Here is a 24,870-nt window from a genome sequence, read left to right on the forward strand (position 1 = left end):
ATGAAAGACGAAATTTATTAGTTACCTGTTTAATTTTTTATCTTGTATTTATCATGTCTGTGACAATAGCAAAAGAAGGAGGTGTAGTCGCGGAAAACACTCCTATGTGTGTCGGTATTACGATGTGCGGTTTAGTATTGCGGAGACGGCTTACAATCAAAGGCAAAGCTAAAGAACAGATCTGCCACAGAGAGCCGAAAATGTCTTGTACTTGTTGACGGATTCCGGGGAGTGGGCGGTCTTAGATGAAAAGAACAAGAAGTAGTGTGCATCAGATTCCGGTGCGCCTTTAGTTAGTAGTAGGTGATATTTATATATTTTTTTTTCTGTACGGAGCTGCTTGAACAACCGTTACTTTCGTGTGGATGACTGATGTATGAAAACAATCCTGGTTCCCTGCCATATATCGATGATGCATGGAGGAACATCGTGGGGGTCCTACAAGGACAGATGACCTTGTTAAACTCTTCAGAAAACGCTGGATTCAGGCTGCTTCCGGTCGGTCTTATTGGAAATCTAAAGAAATGGCCAATGTTCAGTAGCAAACGTCCTACAGCTGAAATTATGGTGAAATCCAACAAAATAAAAGTTAAAAATAACTTTGTACTTATTTTTATTAAACCTATAAAATTACATACATCATGATTTATTTAATTTAAAAGTAATGTATCACATTAAGAGTATTCTTGAGACTTATATATATACACATAATTATATATATACATATGTATATAAAAATACAAACAAATATATAAAACAAATTACCTTTAAAACTTGTTCAAATTAGTTGTTCTAATTATGCTTTGTGTTTTAAAAGTTGTATAAAAACAAAACAGATACATTGTTGTAACATTACATTCAGCAATTATATCTGAGATGACATTCTTGATTTGTCAATGTACTACTTTGTACTATGTCACCCAAAAAGTTTTTATATGTGGAACGTTAGCGGAGTATTCATTTATATTGATAATTCAACTAATTAAAATTATGATACGCTCATTCCATATTTCAATTTAGATTTTTTTTAATCAGCACTATGAAATTATCATGACTCATATAAAAATGGATTCATCTCTGGAAAATTTTCCTCCAAAAATATTAACGACTTCAAAGTTCAAATTAAATCTTTATCGACTTCATTTAGCTAATTCTATTTCACCGAATTTTTTTCACAAAACTGTTTTGGTGTTAGCCTTGCCAGTTTTTGGCTAGAATTATATAAAAACTTTTATCTTTTAAGTCTGTACAAATAAATTGTCATAAAATATACGTATATTTTATTCAAAAAACAATTTTTACATATTAGGTCCCAGTGTTTCTTTTGAACGCTAAGCTACACAAGCTTGCATATAAAGTTGTAACAAACAATTACATTAAGTACATTACTTGTCAATATATATATATATATGTATTATACACTATAATAACGCTCAGTTTCCAAAAAGCCAATTAATTTAAAATCATGTTAATCATCATTGTTCAGGTGGCAATAGGAGGGGTACATTGCTAGTACAGCAGATGGCCGCTGGGGTCAAAAATGACGATTTAGTCAAGGTCGCTGAATACGGGCTTTAAAAGGCTGTTCATCGTGGCGATATATGAGGAAGTCCTATGTCATGCAGTGGGCGCCTATCGGCTGACATGATAAGAGTCAAATTTAGAAATTGAAGGTTTTTATCTGAAACAACTCACGGATATCCCGAGTGAGAATCTGCGCTGCCATGAATACAATTCAACACATTTTTAACATAATATCACGTGATTGATTTAATTGACTTTTCAGAAAATGAGTGTACACTATAGGTAACATAAATTCTAGCGTTCAGATGTGCTGTCGGGCCACACGACGCCTTCAATCCAATCGAGGTAACTGGCAATGCGGGTGTAGACGCCTGGAATGGGTGAACCACACCCTCGGCCGAAAGACGTTATGCCCACGAGCCGGTAGTGCCCGTCCATTCCCGTCAGCCCTTGCAGCGGACCTCCCGAATCACCCTGATCAAATAACAATAAAATTATTTAAAACACGTAGACATTTATCATCGGCATCGTAGCCGAAAGACGCAAAAAAATATAAACCTTTCTTTTCATTCCTCGATACCTTCTACCATCATCTGTATTTTTTTTTAATTTTCAGAATTAACTCAGTCACGAGTTTCCTTATTGTCAGTTCTTTATTGATCACATGGAAGAAATTAAATCATGAAATTTAGCGTATATTTAATCTAAATCAAACTTATGTCGCTTGAGTTCTTATATGGAGTAATTTATATTAATTGGGAGTTTATTGGCCCATTTAAACTACCTTGGCTGAACTGCCTAGTTTACCCCAGGACACATGGACATCTCAATAATATATGTTACTTAAGAGCTCTTTTAACCGCACTTTGTAAGCGAGTGAAAGGAACGGATGATAGTAGTAGCTGTCACAATTATAAAAAAAGATGGGAATAACATTGTAAAAGTGTATAAATTTTTTTAATAATTTTTCTTAGCTCGAAAATCAAACACAAAATCAGGACAGCTGCATGTAAACGCATGCTTGTCTCGTTATCACTAAACAATGAGATAGGTTGTGTATATTCATTTCTATATTAACTATATCCGGCGAAAGGCTTAATATTTTGATGATTGAGTTCTAAAAGGATAATTGATTATATGTAGGCTTTAAAGCTTTTACACCTATTTCCGATTACCATGTATAAAGTGATCAATTTGAAATGTGTTACATTAAAATATTTTTTCTATTGGAATGCGACTGACCATTGCTATATATATTTATTATTGCTTAAACCACTCATTTTTGCATAGGGTGCACCATACATTATTTGACAGCAAATAAGCTATACATACTCGCCTTTAAAGCTTTTACATTGATAACCAATCATCCTGTATATTTAAAAAAAGCAGTTTAACTGTAAGTGAACTTGCTTGGCGTCATAGTCAAGATCGTGGGAAGTAATTGGATGCGGGCAGTGTAAGACTTGTCATATTGGTGATTTTTGGGGTAAAGTCTATGCTTTGCGCTCGTCTAGATAAGTCAAAGGGAGAAATGGATGGATGTTACCTGACACGTGTCCGTCAAGCCGTTGGGGTCGCCGGCACACAATTGTTCCTCAGATATCCCAAATGGCAGCTTGCGCCACGAAGAGTAAGATTCGCCGCATTTTTCACGACTTACTACTGTCACTTTTGCCTTCTGTAGCATATTATTTCGAATGTTCTCTGTAATTAAACGAATTTTGTTGATTTATAGATAGTTCAGCTTTAATACGCGACATTTTTCTTTACGGTTGCTGGATATTTTTGATGGTTATTTTATGAGGACGGGATTTTTACAGGATATCGTTATAGTGCGTGCTATTTGATTATACTAAAAAGCGCGCTCGGTTGCAAAATAATGGTTGTATGATGAAGCCATCATTTTGCGTGAGATTGCGACTAAGTATTGTCCTTAAAAGGGGTCAATGTATAGCTTATAAACTGCCAATTAATGTATTTGTCCTTGCAGTTTTTGTACTGCTAGAAGTAATTGGCCTGCCGCATTACAATATGAAAAATGTAATTTTTCAGAGTATTTTTTTACACAGGTTCTTTGAAAATAGGTATAAATGCTATAAGGCATTTTGCTGACAAATGAGCTATGCTTTGTATCACCCAGTATTGTTTATAAAATCTAAGGTCACATTTATATATGTAAACTATATTAATAATTATCATTACTATAAACCATTCGATAAATAAGTTTAGAACAGTTTAAATCTGACCTCAAATAAAAAATTCGCATGTTATTAGAAAAAAGCTCTTAAAAATTTTGTGTTGATTAAGATTTAGCTTTTATATCGAGGTAAAGGCGGTTCTAAAGTGGCGAATACGAGCCAGTAAATGTGGCGTGGTTAGGATAGGTTTAATGAACTGAGGACCTTGTCAAAGTTATCTTGGCATTCTATGGAGGAGGGCTATGCCCTGCAGTTAGCGTCTATCAGCTAATGTGACAATGAGGTTGATAAAAGATTATCTTTACAATGTACTATACTTACTTATATTACTGGTTCTACCCCATCCCGTAATGGTTAGCGGCATATCGGGATCCTTCAAACTTGTAAACAGGCAGGCAGGACTTACAATGCTCGAAAATTGCACCGCTTTGTCTAACCTTGAAACAAGTTTTACTTTTAAGTTATTTCTGGGTGGGTTTTTATTCATATTAATAATTTTTAAGACTGAATTGTCAATGAACACATTATTAAGATTAAGTTATGTGAGAAAACCAGATGGTACGAAGGACGATGTATTAGGGGCACCAGAAAGTAATGTCGCTTTTTTATTTATTGTTATCAAATCATTTGCCATGTAGTGTAAAAATTTTCAATGCCGGAGCGGTAAAAATCAATCGGTATTTCTGTAAAATATGTTGACACAAACGACGTTACTTTCCGGTCCTCTTAATAAATTGAGTAACACAAAAGCTTAATTTTAGTTTAACATACATCTATTGTTAAACACTTACAATTATATGTTATTGATAAATAAATAAAATAGTGTTAAGTTTAACGACAACATAATAAGATCATAGTATAATTGACACTTCAGACCTCATTGGCAAGTTGACAGTCGTTTAGATGTTGATGTTCGATGTTTCTCTACGACATCGAATCAGTTAAAAGAGAACTCGAATGAAAAACTTGATGGTGAATGAAAAAGCCAGGGCTGCGAACGCCCGCTTACAAGATAGACTGACAACCTTTTCTCAAAGTCGGTTACAATTCCTGGTAGATTTTCAACAGGATCTGTTAGAAGAGACCTGCATCCAGCGTCTTCCGATAACCTTAACTAGTTCTTCCGCTAACCTTGTTGAACGTCCAAATCTGTGCTTGTTAGACAGTGGTCACCATTCCAGAATCTTAAACCCCGGCCTGCTGTTCTGCGCGTTAAATAGCCTACCCATAGCCACATCAACTTCAAAACATTGGGCTATACTGTATACTTCCGTACGTATTATTTTTAGCAACATAACGCTACTTGCTTATCATGAAAACAAAAATGTGACAAAACTACAAAACTTTACACTAATATAAACAACATAATAGAAATAAGCTCGACGAAAATATAAAAGCTAACACTTCGTATTCTATAACAGACAAGTCCTTGATACAACGATCACAAACACTAAAAATTAAAATTTAGAAAAAAGCAGGTGACAAAATTTAGGGTTTCCTTATTCAAAAGTTATTTTTTTTTCTATCAGATACAATAACTGTCATAATTATCATAATTAATCTTTAATTTTAACACTGGTATAATCGTCTAATAATTAAAAAAATTACGCACTACCTTACTCTCTAAGCAGGTGGTAGAATAGTTAGGTTCTCATGTTCCGTGCGTCCCTAAGATCGCACTAACGATTTAATCCTTACTCGGGGAGCCAGATAAGCTGCTCTCATATTATCCGGATATGGTACCGTACTTGTAGGTACACTCACTTCTTGATTCCCACCACGGGATCTAGCCTAAACTATACACAGGGGATGGACATTAGAGTACACAACTTCTCTACCCACACCGCGTCTGCCAGCTCATGATCACCAATCGAGAATGTATCGGCCCCAACAACCATCAGTTAATAAATGGCTAAATTATTTACCTGAGAAGAGCCAGATCATGGTATTTATGCCGCCTGGTGTACTGTGGATGTGTGATGATCTCTTTTATATCCACATCTGTCTCATTATTTCTGGTTGACTGACCCAAGTCCACGACACCCATACGTACTATTGTGGGTTTGATTCTGTAATATTATTTTTCAATTACATGACGGTAACATTATTTAGTAGATTCATTCGATGGATAACCGATTACACACAGACAGCCACAAGTTACGATGTAAAGGAGACTACAAAAATGTTTTTATTCGTCTGTAGATATGTCACTCCCGTAATTTATGTCCTAAATTGACCGCTAACATAAATCGCGAATGGACTAGATGGATTCCAACAGATAGAATCTAGTGACATTCAGGAATTGGAAGGTACAGGAAGGACTAAAACCGACTTGGAAGAAATGTTAACTTCACAGCCAATTGAAGAAGAGTCTTCAACAAGCGCTGGAAACGTGAAATATAATTTGGAAATTCTAGTGAAGGTTTAAGACCGACAAAAGAACTTAGTGATTGCTTCATGAACATTGATCTGTCTATGGAACGAAGTCTTATTTTTAAGAGGCACATTGTTGGGCATGTCTATGGGCTGAAACTACGATTGACACATAATAACTATGTATGTTTAATTTTTTTTTTATAATAAAGCATGGTAAGAACTTACTGATCAAGTGTATCCACACAATGCGCTGCTGATATAACAAATAAATTAGATAACAGAGTCCCTCCACATTGGAAGATGTAACCTTCGGGTGCCTCATATCCTAAAGCGACCTGTTAATCATATTTTACAATTATGTTCTTGACACATTTCCAATTTTTTTATAATGATTTAAACATCCATTTTAATGTTATACAATTAAAATATATACATATATATTTAATTTAATCGCTACAAAAAGGTACAACCTTATGTATAACTTAAAGGCTAAATAGACAAAGTCATTAGAGTGAAAATACTTAATGGGAGGTAAAAAATACTTTTTGCAAATACTATGTAAAGATTTAAAATCTCTTTGGCTGCATATATATATTATTTGAATCTGACTGGTTTTAATGTCATTAAAAAGGTTACATTTTAAAAACGAAAACAGGTTAGCATAATTTTGTTTGTGACTGTTTTTCAGCAATTTTTTTATTTTTGTTCAGAGTCTTCTGAAGAAATTTGGTACTTTTCCAAATGTTACTTCCAAAAAAGTAAAAAATACCACGCAAGCTGTGAAAAAAATTATGACGTTTATGGACTTAATTAATGCAGTGTCATTTAGAATCCGAGAATTTTTATGTCAAATATGCACCTTGTTCAGGTGGCGTAAAAGTAATCTTTGCAAAAACTAATAGATATTTTTTATTATTTGTTATGATTATAAATTTTACCATATGAGGGAATTCTCCCATACCCGCTGTCTCACCGCCAATTATATGCAAAACTAGAGGTGGTATGCTGTTTTCAACTATTTTCTTGCATTCTGTAATTAGAAATAAATTTACTTTTAAATTTTTGTAGTGAATATACTTTTATTATAAATAATAATTTCATCTAATGTTATTCGATGCAAAAGGCAATTCAATTTCGCACATGAAAATGGCCATCGCTTTCAGTGTCATCATCATGTTAATCGACGGATGCTCAAAATTCACAGGCCACGCCCACTGTGATACGCAGGCCACGCCTACTGCAAGACAGGCCTCCCGCAAAGATCGCGACAGTGATCGGTCTTACTCTACCCGCATGCAGCATCTTCCCGCAAGAGTGACTATATTCTGGTTCCACCAATTGAATCATCATATAAATGATGATGTAATTTTAAAATTATTGCCGCAAAGATTTACGGGGTGTTTAAAAAACACCCGAGTTTTTATTTTTAAGTTAAGGCTCTTCTCTCCTTTATAAGATAACGTTTCAGGTAGCGTAAATAAAATTTGAGATAAAAAGACCCACAATGATGTTTTCTTAATACCCTTTCCTCCATCTTAATTTGGAACAGGGACATATACCTTCCTTTTTTCACCCTCTCTCTCACCCTTCAGACTATGTTGCAACGACAAACCTCAATTACACAAAATGAAATGACAATCTATTTGTGAAGTCACTACGAGTACAATCAATTTGAACATTCCGGAAATAAAAGTAATAATTTTTTTTTGTTATCAGTACGTGGCAACGAATTCGGTTTAACGTGGATCCTAATAATAAACCTGTTTCTCAAATGTCGAACGTAAACAAGTCTTAATAAAGTATGAAGCAAAAAGTATGTAAATGTTCAGATTATATCAAAACAGCTTTTAACGTTTGTATAAAGATTACGTGTGGGCTTGTCACTGACGTCATCAAATTAAAGATTCATTTGAATATTAACGGAAGCGCATGATTCATGGATATTTCTACTGTAAATCCCCCAAGTAAGCAAAGTGGTGATTTCATAAATTTTAAAGACAATTTATGTATTATAAGTGACTAAACAGGATGATTAGTGTAAAAGTTTTAACGGAGGTGAATGTATATCTCAATTGCTGTCAATATATTGCATATTCTATCCAAAAGTCAATGGGTTAAAAAAAGGTAACGACGATATAGCAATTAAAAGGAGTTTTAAAAATTCGGATTATACGCCAAAATTAATTATTATTTAAAATGTCACTGCAGACTGCATTGGCAGAAATTATTATCCTGTCGCATTCCAAAAGAAAAAATAAATTAATGTAACATATTTCAGACTGATAACTTTATGCAAATTCATTGAAAACAGATATAAAAGCTATAAAGCTTTTTGCTGACAAATATGCAATACCTTTTAAAATTAAAACGCAACGCCTTTAAAAATTTAAATCTGTAACCAATAAAGGTGCGAACATCGTAATTCCGTAACAAAATGTTATAAAGAAAATGATAATTCTGTGATATAGATAAAAGTTAAAACAATAAAAAAAAATTATAATGTACGTAAATTGAAAATTGTAAAGTAGCAATCCAGGGAGAATGGTGTAAGACAAGAGGGAAGAAATGTAAGATAAAGGAATGGATAAGAATGGAGGATATTCTGATGGTTAAAAAAGAGTTAGAGTTACTAAGAAGGATATAAGAAGAGTGAGATAATAAAGAACGAATATAAATAAGTGATTAAGTAAAAATTGTAAACCCAAGACGGGTTGTACCAGAGGTCCTCAATAGCGGGAGCCAAAAAAAGTACATCGTGATTTATTAACATTAAATACAGTATGCGCCACTATTGCTATAGACAGTTGACAATTGACGGCATTCTTTATTCAAACTGCACATGAAATGTTAATTCTACGTATATTTTAACTTTGAAATTAATAAGTGGTCATCTCACGATTTGTCTATTTATATGCAGATGGAGCAATCATTACACAAGGTTAAAAAACCGGAAAATCAAATTAGATGAAACAGCATAGTCGGGTGGAATATTTTCAGAATATATGAGAAAAGAGATTTGTATTTCATGTATATACTTCGTGTATATAAGTCCCTTATCAATCCACAAACTATAAGGGAGGCCCATAAAAAAAGCTGTGTATAGGGTAAATGACTAGGTGTAAAAGTTTTATGTGGGTGAAAATATAGTACGTAAGCTGTCAAATAATATGTGGTATACTTTACTCAACAGTCAATGATTTTAGAAACCATAAACAATGTAATTATAATATAGTAAGAAAAAGCGTTTTGAAAATTAATTTTATTGCCATAAGTTAACAGTCTGTCGAATTGCATAAGAAAAAAAGTATGTAACGTATTTCAAACTGATTACTTTATACATAGAGATTAAAAATACACGCCAAAGGTTTGAAAATTTTGGCTGACAAATTGGGCTATATACTTTCATCTAGAAACTTTTAAACCTATAACTAATCAACATGTATAACAAGTAGTTTGTATTGTATTCATTTTTCGCGCTATATTTTTATTCTCGGAGGATATAGTGTGGTTAAAAGGATTTGTAACAGTGATGTATTTAACCCTTTCGTTACCAGCGCCGGAGTTAGCCGGCGTCCACTTTGTAATAAGGGCTTATGTGTAGATCCCTGTTTTAAGATTTATCACAGCATTACAGCATTGTAATATATAATACAAAGCATACAAATAAATTACTAAGTATTATCCTAATCCTTGTATTTTAATTAATATTTCTGTGAAATCTTTAAATATGTAACACAAATGAGAAAATTCGAACATCAGCTTACCGCCATGCAATGTGCACACTTCGTGGCGCACATGCCGGGTACAGTAGCGTCACTTCGGACTTCGGCGGAACGGACTGCGGTAAGGAAAGGGTTAATAATGATTCCGAACTAAGCTTTGTTATATCGCGTTAATAAAAATTTGCTCGGGAGCAAGAGCTATTAATGTTTTTATATATTCAATTACATATAGTATTTGTTTTTTACCTTTGTCAGCTACCCTTCCGAGCCTCCTCTCGGTGTCACCTGCAATTGTAAAAAGTCATTTTAGATTGGTTTTACTAAGACAGTTAACTATTGTTTTATCAAATATTGAAGTTCATAAGTTGCATTAGTTTCGAAAAATTTAAATAACTATTAATATATAATTACGGTAAAAAAAGGCTTTGACTTGTTGACGGCATGTTGGCCGAAGTTCATATAGCCTTGTAATTTCGTCTACACTGTGACTAGGGCAAAGAGCCTAAGGGGCTATCGATATGGGTTTTCTCTCAAAGGCGTTCGCGTTTTGAATAATAGATTTAGATTCTTGCATTTTTAAAACTTGTTTCAATTCAGATTCAATAACGATTTTACAGAATCGTTAATATCGATTGAAAATGTAGTTTTTATTTTGATTGTTTCAATTGACGCAAGGACAAGGCGTGTTTTTGGGCGTATATCTGTTTAACAAGTTGTTATTGCTAGGAAAATCAAATACAAACACATTGCGGCATTTTTCGACAAACGAGAAGACGTTGATAAAAAAATTGTCGGAGTGACCGTGTTGAATGATTGCGTCGATACATATTTTGTAAATACCTAATTGTGAAAGTAATTATTGACGATGTACGAATATTTGTAATCTTGTTGGTGATATAAATAACGAAGCGCCGACGGCAGAGACAGTTGTCGCTTACACCGCCCTAACGCTTGGATCTCTTAAGACATTGTAGTAGCTTGACGTGGGCAGAGACCAATGATACAAGGAGTACAAGCTGATATTAATACTTTATTATCATAAATCTCTTATATCGTCGTGCCACACCACAGCTTGAGCGTTAGTTAAAATTAAATTATTATTACATTTCGTGTACTTAATGAAATTACTGCACTATTAACAGTTGAAAAATGTAAAATAAATGATGTGCACAATATTACATCAAAGGGACAGGGAGGGTTAAATTCACACGACTACGTTTTAATTTCTAATCAACAATATGTTCACCTTCGTTATCTTTTTGCCATCTAGAATATAAATTTTCAATGCCGGAGCGGTAAAAATCAATCGGTTTTTCCGTAAAATATGTCGACAGAAACAACATTACTTTTCGGTCCCCCTTTACAGATTCTAAGCGCTAAAATGAAATTTGATTTTATTACATAACACTGATTTTTTTTTCACGTTACTATCCATTTACTATTATTTTCGTAACCGCGAAAGAGTTCCTTAAGCGATCTGCTCTGTCAGAAGTCCACAACAAAGTCAGACGGCTTTTGTTGTGATCACCTTCACAATTTCCATAAGTTTTCATATAACGTTGTAGCTAAATATTGGATAATTTTCAATTTCTGTTATTTTTATAAATAATAGCTGACACTAAACTATTTAAGCCATGGTTCATCAGTGAGCCTTTTTCTATGTCGCAAAACCGGAATAGTTAGTCACGAATTTTTATTTTATATATAATATACCGCATTTTATATACTTTTGAATGTAAATCTCAATTAATAAAAATAATTGATTTCCTGATTTTCGCTTGGCCCGAATGGAGTCGTACGCTAGGCTCAACGGTAGTTCGAAAAACATACAACTTGTTAAATAACTAATAAATATAATAATTAATAAAAACAGACTATACGTAAATAAAGTGCGCAATATAATCAAACTATATCCTCGTAGGGTCATGCCTCATATTAAATAATGATAAGAAAATAATTATTGGACACGAATAAGCGAGATGTAGCCGCTGCATTAGCGACTTACGTGTTACATCACTCTATGAAATCATAACTTATATAAATATACACTCATGCGAAACCGGAAAATGTCTCTCTTGCGTCGATCACAAATACCCGCATTGGTAAAGGCGAAATACTCACAAGGGAAATATCCACTTCATATGGCCAATAACCCGTTTATGTTAAAAATATATTGTTTATTGTGTACACCAGTATTTCCCCACACGGGGTCAGTTAGATTATTAACGTGAGCAATTCGAAAATGGATTCGCGAATTTTCGCGAACGCGATTTTAACTTTCAAGGTTCCCACTTTAAGAGTGGCACAATAAAAGGTTGAGAAAAATATATATAATATATATACATAGATGTGTGAGTTTGCTTCGCCCGTTAATAAATCCTACCTAATTCCAATTGTCTATTTGGTTTCGTGATAGAGCCGTGTGTTGATTCAGTAACTAAACTATGATGCAGTCTTAAAAATTATTACTTTTGGATGTAAAGTATACGAGTTATTTTTAATAACAGAGATATTGTTATGTATGTAAATAATCTGATAAGAATATTAACTTATTTAATTTACAAAAATAAAAAAGGTTGAAATTACATTGAATACATACATCAAAATGTGAATACGACAAATTTTAAGAATGCAGTGATTAATATAAATGTAAAAATAATTCTAAAAAAAATGCAGTAATAGTAAATAAAATAACTTAAATTTAAGGGTTTATCTATTTCAATGTAATATTTTGATTTGTTTACATTAAACTAAATTTTTTATTGCATCAATAATGTATTTGAACTTCGAAATACCAGATAAACAAGTTTGGTCTTAAATACTGAGGATTTATTTTAGTATTATCCTACTTTACATAAATTATGGATAAAACACAACCATTGCATTAAAACAAAGTAGAATTATTCATAATTATTATTGTCTGGGAAAGAAACGTCTAGGTACATTGATGCATTCTATGACTAAATATCAGTTATTTAACTTGTCATGTTAAGCAGAAATGTCTAATGAATCATTTGACCTACATATTAATGTAATAACCATGATTAGCATGTCATAAAGTAAACACTAAGTTATAGGGTGCCTTATTTATTTCATAATGAATACAGTACCGGACTTTTGACTATTGCCCAAGTTGCATTTACAGAGGCACTCATTTGAAGAGACAGAACACAGAGGTCATCTAGCCTAAGACCTTTTCAACAGTCCCAAGAATCCTTGTTTGGGGCAGCTACATACTATTAGCTCACCAGACTGATAGCCTCCAAGCTCTTAGATTGTTTTGACAGATGATACATCATGGAGAAACCATCATTATCAACTTTATGCATGTCATTAAAAGATTTAAAAAAAAACATAAAATTCTAAGAAAACATTCAAGTGATCTGTGCACATATAATCATTATCAAAGCTAAGATCTATAAATGCATTTTATAAGTACTTAAAAAAGATCAACTTAAGTTATTATAAAGCTTAAATGTTTGTTTACACAGGACAATTGTTAGTAGGTAAAAAGCTTCAGAGGGTGGACATATAGGCAATTTTTTGTGAATTATTGTATGGTAAACTCTATCTAAAACTCAGTGGTTTCAGAAATAATAAATAATGTAATGATAATTTTATAAGAGTGTTTTCAAAATCAAAATCAAAATTTGAATTACCACAAATTAAAATTAATTATTGTTTACTAAATCACAACAGTCCCTGCAGACTAGGTAGAAGTTATTGTCCTGTTACATTCCAATACAAAAAAATAAAATAATGTTACATATCACAAACTGATCCCTTCATACAGGGTAGAAATAGATGTAAAATTTTTAAGCTTTTTATACTCATAACCAATCACACTGTATATGGTAATATTGTTTATAGCTATGGAATAATATTAAAATTACACATACCAAATTTATCTATTGGCTTCTGTGGACAACACACAATTTCTGTAAGATCCTTAAAACCACATCTTTTATACTTATGATAATTTTTAGTCCGAATTTCACTGAAAAATAAGAACAAAGTTATTTTAAGTCATTATTTTTGTTATATTATATTTAAAATAAGTAATGAAGACGTAATTAAATTGTCATAAATTTATTCGTATTTTAACTTGGACTCACTTTAATGCCACTTGGCAGTCTGTTATCAAGATGCACATCCCTTCAGATTCATTGTCAGTTAACAAACATTTGTCTCCAACTGAAATTGGTAATATTTTTTTTATTAAATCAAAAATTTTACCCTCAGATTACAGAAAAATAATAAAACTTACTTTCGCCAGCACCCAAACAAGTATAAACAATTGTTCCAAATAACACGAATAGCTTCAGCTCCATCATTTTTTCTCCATTAACGTTTACACGATGATTTTTTCTTTAACTAATCAGACAAGGATTTTTGTATAAAGAGGTAAAACCGGTTTTTTATTATGTAGATGTTTCTTCAAAAACTAGATATTACTTTTGGAACATTAGGACGTAATAAAAAATATTTATAAGTTACAAAAATAGGAATTTACAACATCTCATTCAACAACGTCAGGGCGGTAATTTTCTTGAATAAATATGAAATAGATTCAATGGACAGTTTTATATACCATTGTACCGTTAAATTTGATGAGGTATTTTTCTCTCGATATCCCATAATTGACATTGACACTTGACAGTTACAAATATACAGTTACCAGTAATAAAGAAACATAAACATCTGAGACAGTTATTAATATCCCAAAGATTTAATTTGCTGTCATCATCATGTTTTATCATCATTTTTCATAATGCGACTTTCTAATTTCTTCTCTTAAAATCGAACATAAAAAATCTTATTGTACAGTTGCAGATTTGGAACTTGCATAAAACAACGGTTCTTTAAATATTTTAATCTAAAACACCCTACAGCTCTAGTAGTCACTCTGAATTATGTGAAAAGTTTCATATTTTTCTACTTACTGAACGTGGAATCATTGACTGTCAATATTTTGACCGTTGTACAGTCTCTTTTTCTTTACAAATTACCTTGATTTAAGTTTGTGTCGGCATATTAATTATTTTGCGAATTAATTGTCAAAACCAATTGTTCCTATTTTATTTGTTATTCAATTGATATATATTAGTTGTTGGTTTTCATAAAAAAATAATCATATAAATGAATAGATAAATAATTAATATTTAATATCACTAAAATATTTTAATTTTGTAATTTGTTATATTTAGTTTTTATTTTTACAGTAAAGTAATAGGCGGGTCATAATTATAAAATAAGTATCAGTTCCAAAAAATAATTATAACATATATAAACGCTAAAATACGTAAAAGACGTCCTAAATTAATAATAATACCTGTAAATAAAATATTTATGTAAAAGAATATAACAGAAAGAAAATAATAGCTAAAACAAGCAAAACCTCAAAATGTATACGCTATATTAACTATTTATTTTGGTCTTTTCGTACATATGGAAAGAGAAATTGGACTGTGAACATTGTACAATAAAGATTGTACGAATTCGTAGTACATGAAGAGAGAAAGTAGTGTTTCCGGTTTTTTTTATTTTAAGATTATGAAATAACCGTTTATTTTAATCTGGGTGCAATATTTTATCTTTTTAGAATTGGTTATATTCATAGATAATAAACTGTATATTTTTATCTGTGGTTAGTCCTTCTACAACTGTCTGTGTTGTGCGTGTTGTTGTCGCGGGTAGGAGTTGCGCTCGTCAATAACTATCATTGTACTATGAAGTATAAAAATACATACTATATTTTAAGACAAGAGCATACGATATTCTCTTGTACATAAATTAACATTTCAAGCTATGTAGAAGTGCTTACATTGAACGATTTGATAACTTGTAGTGCTGATTGTATTAAACAAGATATAAACAAGGACATAAGTGTTGTATAAAATTGTAATATAATTTAAAATGACCTCTCCTGGTTCATTGAATGATCGACTGCATGGCCACTCTGCGATAACCGGTCAGGTAGGTCTTATGAATCCCGAAATCGGTATGGCAGCAGTAGTGCCTCCTCCAGATTTCGCTGTGCACACGCACGGTGGAACAAGCTGCGGAGATTCATCATCCGATTCACGTTCTCCAGAAATGCCATCAGCCAAGGCAAGTGACCGGGAATCACGCATTATAGCTGAAAAACATCGAAGAAGTCAGTATAAAGCAGAAATTGATCTTATAATGTCTCTTCTTTCCGATATCATACCTACACAGCGAAAGGTCGATAAAACGAGCGTTTTAAGACTGGCAGCAGATAAGTTACGGAATGAACATGTTTTTGGGGATTCTATAAAATGTCGTCATTTGGAAACTTGGTCTTCAGCTTTCATGAAGTATTTTGATTTACTAGGAGGCTTCATGTTTGCAGTAACTTGTCGTGGTCGAATTTTCATAGTATCACCTAATGTACAAGAAAAACTGGGTTATTGCCACATAGATTTACTTGGGCAGGACATATACAAGTATGTACACAATGAAGACAAAGATATATTAAGATTTCATATTTATCCTCCTGAACTTCAATCAGGATGTGATGAGTCATTATTTAAACAGCACCACAATTTTCATATTCGCTTTTTGCGAGCAGGATCCAAATCTGATCCACCAAGATATGAACGTTGCCGAATAAGTGGAATGCATAGACGTGCGGACAGGGCTACAGCTAATGGTGTTCAAGATGAACAAATAATACGTAGGCAAAGAGTTAGGCATAATCGCACATTTTCATCAAGTGGAAATGATTTTGTTTTCATTGGAATGGTCAATGTTCTTTCCAATGCTTTGCCAGCACGCTTAATGTCTCCTACTGCATATTCTGAGTACTGGACAAGACATCTGCTTGATGGTCGCATAGTGCAATGTGACCAAAGCATTTCTCTAGCAATTGGCTATATGACTGATGAAGTAACAGGAACATCTGCTTTTGTATTTATGCATAAAGAAGATGTTCGTTGGGTTATTTGCGTATTGCGACAAATGTATGACCAAAGTAGAGAATTTGGGGAGTCATATTACAGGCTGATGTCAAGATCAGGTCACTTTATTTACATGAGATCACGAGGTTTTCTTGAAATAGACAAAGAAAAGAAAGTCCAAAGTTTTGTCTGTGTTAATAGTGTAATTGGAGAAGAATATGGTAAAAAAATGATGGATGAAATGAAAAGAAAATATTCTGTAATAGTACACATGGAAAAACATAAAGAAAAAGTATCTAGCCTTGATGAAGCACCAGTTGAACATCCAAAACGCCTGGAGCGTATTGTGATGCATCTGGTGGAGCCACCAGCTAGTGAAAACATTGATGAATTTAAATTAGTAGCTCCATCAAAAGAAAACATAATAACAGCAATTAAAAATAGTGAAAAAGTTGTCCAAGAAACAGGAGTTCGGTTTGACACACGCAAGCGAAAAAAATCAGAATCTGAAGACACCTTGGAACAGCTCAAACGACACAATTGACTCTTATACTTATTAAACATTACAACCCTGTGGTTTACCTATGTTTATCTAAAGAAACTGCAAATAATTTTAGGTCCTTGTTTTGTGTTCTGATATTTGTTACTTAAAACTGTGTACATGGGTAACTAAAATATATGTTCTATACTTGATAAATGCTATGATCCAATGGATGGACATTTTATAAATGTAATATTGTTGAAAAAAAATTTAATATATTTATGAGTACTTGTCAGCACTCATTTATGTGTGGTGTTTATACCCCAGCACAAGGGTCCATTTATTCTTATATACAGGTTCTATAAAGTAGTTGAAAGACACTGATCCATTGGCCACCATATTCATCCCAATTACTATATCTGTATCTTATATGAGCACATTGTGTGTGTTTGCCAGAAAATCCATTGTAAGTCTGAAAACTGTGGTATTTTTTTTAAAATAGTAATTTAAATTAAACTGGCTTAAAAGAGTATTTTTCTACTGTAGAATGTGTATAACAAAGTCACATCAATGGCCAGTTGTATGTTAATTAGTGGATGTTTTAATATATCAATCGGGTCAGGTATGTAGTAAAAAGACCTTGTTTTATAATGTGTATTCATCTTAGCATTCAGAATGTTTGTATTTTTCCTTTTAATTTTTTTTCTTTCCTTTCAAAATTTTTTGTTTTCAAAATTTTATTGTTTTTATGTTTTGTTTATAATGCTGTATAAGTTTTATTTCGACATAGCTACCTAAATAATATAAATACTTTATTATACCAAATATATTTTCCTTACAAATTTCATCATCTAATTTCTTGTTTTAGTTAAGATATTTTTTTAAGTAAACTTTACTCTCATATATGTTATTGTCGAAAATTTTGGAAGCACATTTAATTTGAAATTGAAAAGAAATCTATAATTTATCATTAAAGTTATCTTAGGAACTGTTTTTATACAAATCATCATTACTTAAGCAAAGTATCTATTCACCTAGAATTCTGAGTTAGTCAAGGAGTTCAAAAATAATATTAATGATTTTATTAATAGTGTTTGTGCAATAAAGCAACAAATCCTGTGAAAAATTCCTTATCCTTACAATACTTTCTCCTGTAAGCTGAGAAATCATGTGTTTTTCAAGGCTAGCATAAAATGACAAAAAATTAGACCGTCTAACATCTTACTGCCCATATTATCATATACTAGTAAGTGAAAAGATGAGTTGAGAATTAATGATACAATGCTCATCCATAAAAGTGACTTCATATAGTCATCAATTTTACACACTACACTGCTTAGAAACTGAAACTGGGCACCAAATAGTAATTGTTCAGAGGCAGATAAATACTGCTGTGATAAAGGAGGGAATGAGTAAAGAAAAGATTACTTTAAGACTTACACTATGTGAGTACATTATAAAAAGTGTCCATCTTCACTTCATTGAAGCAAAATTTATTTTATGTTATAGGTTAAACTTTTAGATTCTACAAATTATTATTTTTTATTTGTAGAAATAATTTTAGATTGTCTTGTTCCTTTTTAAATACCTTGTTGCTTCCAAACTTTTGGACAATAATGTATAATTAGGGTTTATACATAATTTAGTTGTTAATAAATGTTGCCATTCACTGTAGGTATTGATTTTCCACAATCACTAAAATAACTAAATATTGAAACATGTCTATTTGTCTTTTCTTTTCACTCTGACTTTTATAAATATACTTTTTTCTTTTACTATGATGGGCATAAGTAATCTACAAATGATAAGTTTTGTACAAATCTTCATAATACATTACATAGTTTCAAGTTATAATTGTTGCAATTATTAATTTATATTATTATTGTAAACTTAGATTCACATGTTTAGTATTGCTGATTGTATAAGTTCATAGTGTCTCATTTTTCTTCATTATTTTATTTAGTATGGGATCCAAAAGTATTGATACTCGAAGTGAATGAATATACATAAGTTGGAATATATGTTTCAATTTAATCTAATTAATCAATACAACTTGCTACATCTTTTTTATAAAGTACGAATTATAAAAATGCACGCAACTAAAAGATAAGCTATTAAATGATTTTTTTAAGTAATTCACAATACACATTTCCACGCAATACCAAATTAAGCCCTAAGTTTCTTTTATTCTGCGATGCTGCTTTTGGTTTAGGCAAGAAAAGTAGTCTCCAAATCCGATTATTATTTCTTTTCAGGGTCAAAGTAATGGGTCTAAGTCTAGTCTATCGCCACAAACCGATACAACATGACTCTCTGTCATTTGGCACCACTGTAAAATCAGCTAAATGACTAGTACATAACTTTACATCCGCTATAAAGTTAGGTCGTCGTCTTAGGCCATTTTCGATGGTGAAGAAAATGGATGGATATTCTGCACACAGAGAACTCTGCATGGCCGTGTTATTTGATAAAACAAGAAAATGTTTATTTTAGGCAGAAGTATATCGTAAAATAGACGAAGAAATAAATAGTAAATGAAAACCAAGCAGAGGCGACTTTTTTATATACATTTTAGATAAACTACGAGTAATGGTATTTTATTTAATGTAATTTCAGAATATTCCGGTTAAAGTTACACGTTTTTTTCCTTGCAAGTTTATAACTTGTTAAGTATTTTTTTAGATGTGATTTAGTTTTGGATCAGAAAACTTAACAAATCGCTATCATTTGGGCCTCCGTAAAATTATACGATGTCAATTCAAAAATTAAACTAGGATTAATCAGCACAATTCATAATACATATTAAAATTTTCACATTATGAATGCGACTTGTCGATGTATCTTTGAATATTTTCTTAATTTACGCCAACCAGTTAGTTACACATCTATTTTAAACTGTAATAAAACGTGAATTTACTTTTAATATTTTTCTACATGCTGTTGTCGAGGGTTAAACTGTTTACTCCACGAATATTTCAAACTGTAAGTGAATGGTTATGTGACACCGTGTTAGTCGTATTTATAACTTAATTGCAAATTATGTGTTACAAAGTCGTCTTCATTTTAATTGCACTCGGTAAATGGGAAATATTTAAATATACAGTGTACAATTAATGTAAGAATGTGTCATGATTTTATTTTCGTGACAACAAAGCATATTTGTTGTTTACTCTAATTTTCAATAGTAGTCAGCCACATCATCGTAAAAATTAAATTCAGCGTATGATGTCTGCCTATTAGGTGAATATTATAGTCGTTGGAAGACGCTGGATGCAAGCCGCTTGGAATCGGTCCTATTGGTAATAATGGTAGAGGCTTATGTCCAAAAGTGGATGTCATAGCTGGAATGATGATATTGAACTTATTTTAAAATACGTCTCATGTTGATAAGTGTGAAAAGTAAGCTATTTGGATGATTATTGGGATATTTTAAATCTTAAATGTTTTGTACTAAGTAGATGAAAACCAAATATTAACTTTATACAATAAGCGGTTTTATTTATATCCGATAGATATATCTTAATAAAAATTCATAAAAGATTTCAATGACATTACAAAAGACTTGCACTATAAAGTAATGAGTAAGTAAAAATAGTGGTTTATTGTCATGATTACCTACATTCGAAAAGTCCCAAATAAACGGTTTGTGGGTTTATTATCGTATTACGCAGTCAATGGCCATTATGAAGTTTTTGAGCAATCAAACTTATTTTTTAATACACCTTATATTACGAGATATTAAAAAAATCTGATCGAATGTCGAAACTTCGTTTTTAAAACAATATGTATCTAAATTATAATAATTTGTATTTATATGTAGGTACTGAATATAGTAAATGTTTATTTAAGGGTTTTATTTTTAGTTACAATTGGTTGTATTTGCAATTTTTAATTTAAAGTAAAATAAATATTTTTTTATGCTTTCGTAGTAAATGTCTAAAGGTAATGTCATCGAATATTAAAAAGTTGTCGTTGTTTTGGGTCTAATTGTCTATGTTCAAATCCACCTCGTGCCATAGAGACCAGTAGTGGTTACATTCAAAAAAATTTGATCAACGTTTTATATATCGAACGTTGTAAAATTGACGACGTGCCAAATGATTATACATCGCTTATATTACTTGTTAGTAGGGTTGAATACTACGGTGTTTTTTACATGTCCATGTAAATATTAACATATACAATTATATCAAATTATAAAGTTACGGTTAATTATAAAGTTAAAGATTGCGAAGTTATCGTTTTTAAACGAATAACTCATTAAAAGCTTTCTATGTTATAACTAGGACATTATTATTGTAATGTAAAACATATTAAATTTTGTCAAAATATTCATTAGATTATATCAAGCATGTATGTGACGAAATTTTTTAATGTGTAATTTTTATTAAATATATGTTACGTTGTGTATTTCATGTAAGAGGTAGAATAGTGTCTGGTTTTCTCTTAATGTTCCGTCACAGAGCGCCGCACCACTTGCGGGTTGTAAACTTCGATAATGACCGCCATTGTAGGCTGTTTAGGTAGGTCAGTTACTGTACGTGAATCACAGAATGTTTTGGGAATTCCAGCGCGCTGGTCTGATGCCTAACTAGTTATTCGATTCATTTATATCGCTACTTTGATTATAAAAAAAATCGATTTCTTTTTAATCGTTTATAAATTTCACCATGCTCATTTTTACGGATAAAACTACTTAAAGCAAATGTTATTGTTCAATTCTTCCTGTAAATCTATAAATTAGAGTGTAGATCAGAAAATTAAAAACAAATAGATTAAATATTCAAAATGTGTCTACAAAGTCGTATGATTTCGTGCAGAGAATTATTGAATGTTAAAAAATAAATTTACAGGAACCTAATGCTTACCTAATTCACATACGATTGCTTAAACTGTTTGCGATAGGTTCATTACTTATTCACAGGTACAAATAATAAAAGAAACGATTTTAATTTTATCTAGAGAATTGTTTTAATTTTTACGTAAACATAATTTAAACTGGAAAACAGATACGTATCATTTTCGTACCCTAATTTCGTATATTTCGATCAACCGGATTTTTAAAAGTAGTCGATAAATTATAAATACTTTTATAAATGAGGTCTCCCCGGTTGCCAAAACTACCATCCCAATAATTCTGACTGTTTTTCGATAAAATGTGATTGTTGTCAAAGAAACATCCAAGCTGCAGATAATAATGAATCAATGCAAGAAAAAGATTTGGTTTTCACTTGGGACGTTGCTAATAACAGATGCATGTAAACGCGTCTTTAGCTCTTTATGACTGACTAATGAGTTAAGTTCCGCATTCATTAACACTGCCCCCACTGCGAGTACACTATAAATAGGAAACAATTAGTTGAACGGTTTGGATTTTATGACTGAAAGAATTTCTTCTTATCGTCTGACTAGTGTAAACTAAAATACTAAAAATCGAAAGTTTTTGTGCTGAACACCCTAAAGAAAGTAATTCTTGTACGTGTAACGAAAAGTCAAATAAAATCTGTTGTGGGCACAACCTAAAAGTATAACAGTCACATAACTTGCAACTTACTGCCTTAAATGTATCAAAATCTTAAAGTTAATGATTTTTTGGTTACATGTTATTTAAACATAAAACTACAGTTTTCATTTCTAATGCTAAACAAATATTTTTCAAATGATTGTTTTTTTTGATAATTTATTGACGTTTTGCGTGAATATGTATTACTAATATGGTATATGACATTTTTTTTGTAAGTGACATTGATTCATTTATAAGTCAATTCTTCATTTCTTCACATGAAATAATTCTATGCTTTTAATTGAAAAAATAATAATAATGAAAAAACAAATGTACATATAGACAGTACTGCACTTACTGTGTTTTTAAAACGTTTTATTTCTATAATTTTCGAAAGCACTATGACAAACAAATTTTTCCGTCGTTTCTCAATCCTAACACATCATAACATAACACTATTATCGTTGTAATTACCGGAATAATATTAAATTAAAATTAAAGAGGAAAGTATATAAATGCTCATAATTGGAGATAACCTGAAAGTATTTCGTAGATAATAAATAATGATGAAGCATTAGCAATAGCTGGTATAATTTGTCGCCTGACTCGCCAATTTGCCTCCCGGGTAAATTTATGCAAAAGTGGTCCACAATCAACTTAGTGTGAATATGTGTTCTGATATCCGATCTCTCTGCTGATATTTTATATCAATGTTATTAGAAACATGAACTGCTAGCAGGGTATTAGTGTAAAATGAGGGTTATAATGATAAAGTATGAGAACTATTTTAGAGAAAAAAAATTACGGTAAAGAGTTAAAATAAATAAAATTATCAAGATGGTAAGCAGTTCTTTGGTAAATCATTTATGATGATTATATATTTTTTATTTTAAATCAGTACATATGTGAAAACATACAATGATCGGTTGTATTATATATACTCTATAATTATAATTATTTTAGTGGTTTTGCGTTCGTTGTCTGCATTTACAAAAGAATTGAAATTTATAAAAAGACGGACTTTGGATATAATACGTGACGGGAAAAAATTATTGTTTTGATAATTATTTCTCAAAAAGAAACTTAGTTTTAACGTTAAAAATATTATTAATTTTTGCTTTTAGTAGTAGAACGTTAGGTTATTTTGTAAGGACAACGAATATTTTTTTTGTTATTGGTTATAAAGAATAGTAGCAAAAATGTAAAAGTAAGTGCGGAATTTCCAACTGATATAGACTATCAGTAGATATAAGTTTAACATTTATGTTTAATTGGTGAAGACTGTTAATAAATGTGGATTTTAATTAGCGTATCAAAATATTGTAAATTTGAAAACTAAATATTTTAAACTTCAGAACGCGGCTAATAAAATAATTGACATCAGGATTGATATTTTAACGACCAATAAAAACTATGTTAACTTCAAAGATAAATTTGTCTGGGTATATATTCTATGAATTTAAAAACAATTCAGAATATTTAAGTTATGCAAAATATTCATTTTGATGCATTGGTTTAAACAACTGCGTGACGAATTTCAAGTTAGCGGGAATAAAATTGTCTGCTTTAAATGATTTTATATGTAATAACCTATGTTACAGTTATATATCCTCTCAGTTATTCAGCTCTTAATAAAAGAGTTAACATATGTATTGTCTGAATGTAAAGTAAGGTTGTGACGAGGAAATATATCTCAATGTCAATGAAATTTTTAATGTTGAGGACTGCTGTTAAGTGTTACGGTGTGGAATGAATATTTAGTGTAAGAATTGACCGTAACGTCATAAGTTATGGTCCAATATTTGAACATCGATAGTTTGTTTGACGGTTATAAAGTTAAATCAAATATGCTATTGATATAGCTACATTTGTGGTTTTGTGGTAATACAATTATATATTGTAATAATATTATTTGATGTATGTAATAAACGGATAAAAATAAATTGTGTTTTATTAAAAGAGAACTTCGTCATTCAAGTTTTAATATGTTGGAGAATAACGTCAATATAGTAATGGTATCAGAAAGTTTAAAGTTCATCAAAATAATCATCTAATCAGCCGATAAACGTCCACTGCAAGGCATGAGTGTTACTCGAAGATTTCCGCGATGACCGGTCTTGCGGTGTACGCATTCAGAGACTTCTAC

General features: G+C 31.4%; 2 protein-coding genes across 3 annotated transcripts; one reads left to right on the forward strand and one right to left on the reverse strand.

The window, feature by feature from the left end:
* Positions 1 to 650: 650 nt before the first annotated feature.
* On the reverse strand, positions 651 to 14,478 carry LOC137933458 (serine protease persephone-like). 2 transcript variants are annotated; one of them, XM_068777415.1, is made up of 11 exons: positions 14,412 to 14,478; positions 14,088 to 14,194; positions 13,936 to 14,014; positions 13,720 to 13,817; positions 10,067 to 10,105; positions 7,037 to 7,128; positions 6,324 to 6,433; positions 5,648 to 5,791; positions 4,044 to 4,159; positions 3,071 to 3,228; positions 651 to 1,998 (listed from the first exon to the last, which is right to left on the reverse strand). In XM_068777415.1, the coding sequence occupies exons 2-11, from the start codon at positions 14,152 to 14,154 to the stop codon at positions 1,819 to 1,821; spliced, it is 1,083 nt and encodes a 360-aa protein (XP_068633516.1). In that variant the 5' UTR covers positions 14,155 to 14,194; positions 14,412 to 14,478; the 3' UTR covers positions 651 to 1,818. The 2 variants fall into 2 exon arrangements, with proteins under 2 accessions (XP_068633516.1, XP_068633515.1); XM_068777414.1 differs by lacking the exon at positions 14,412 to 14,478 and having other exon boundaries at positions 14,088 to 14,404.
* A 1,017-nt stretch (positions 14,479 to 15,495) lies between these two features.
* Positions 15,496 to 24,650, forward strand: LOC137933457 (circadian locomoter output cycles protein kaput-like). The gene has a single exon (XM_068777413.1). It carries the CDS (start codon positions 15,737 to 15,739, stop codon positions 17,282 to 17,284), a length of 1,548 nt encoding a protein of 515 aa, XP_068633514.1. The 5' UTR covers positions 15,496 to 15,736; the 3' UTR covers positions 17,285 to 24,650.
* The last annotated feature ends 220 nt before the right edge of the window (positions 24,651 to 24,870 follow it).

The sequence above is a fragment of the Battus philenor genome, unplaced genomic scaffold, assembly GCF_028537555.1.
Source record: "Battus philenor isolate CCGP_79_NKW_IND1 unplaced genomic scaffold, ilBatPhil1.0.hap1 SCAF_13, whole genome shotgun sequence".
Lineage (NCBI taxonomy): Eukaryota > Metazoa > Arthropoda > Insecta > Lepidoptera > Papilionidae > Battus > Battus philenor.

What these genes read in the sequence shown, in the direction of transcription:
- LOC137933457 (XM_068777413.1), top strand. Translation starts at nt 15,737, where the DNA reads ATGACCTCTCCTGGTTCATTGAATGATCGACTGCATGGCCACTCTGCG.
- LOC137933458 (XM_068777415.1), bottom strand. Translation starts at nt 14,154, where the DNA reads ATGATGGAGCTGAAGCTATTCGTGTTATTTGGAACAATTGTTTATACT. An exon ending in CGGAAGGGTAGCTGACAAAG is followed by an intron (nt 7,129 to 10,066) that starts GTAAAAAACAAA and finishes TTCTAATTACAG; the next exon opens with AATGCAAGAAAATAGTTGAA. An exon ending in CATGATCTGGCTCTTCTCAG is followed by an intron (nt 4,160 to 5,647) that starts GTAAATAATTTA and finishes ACTTGTTTCAAG; the next exon opens with GTTAGACAAAGCGGTGCAAT.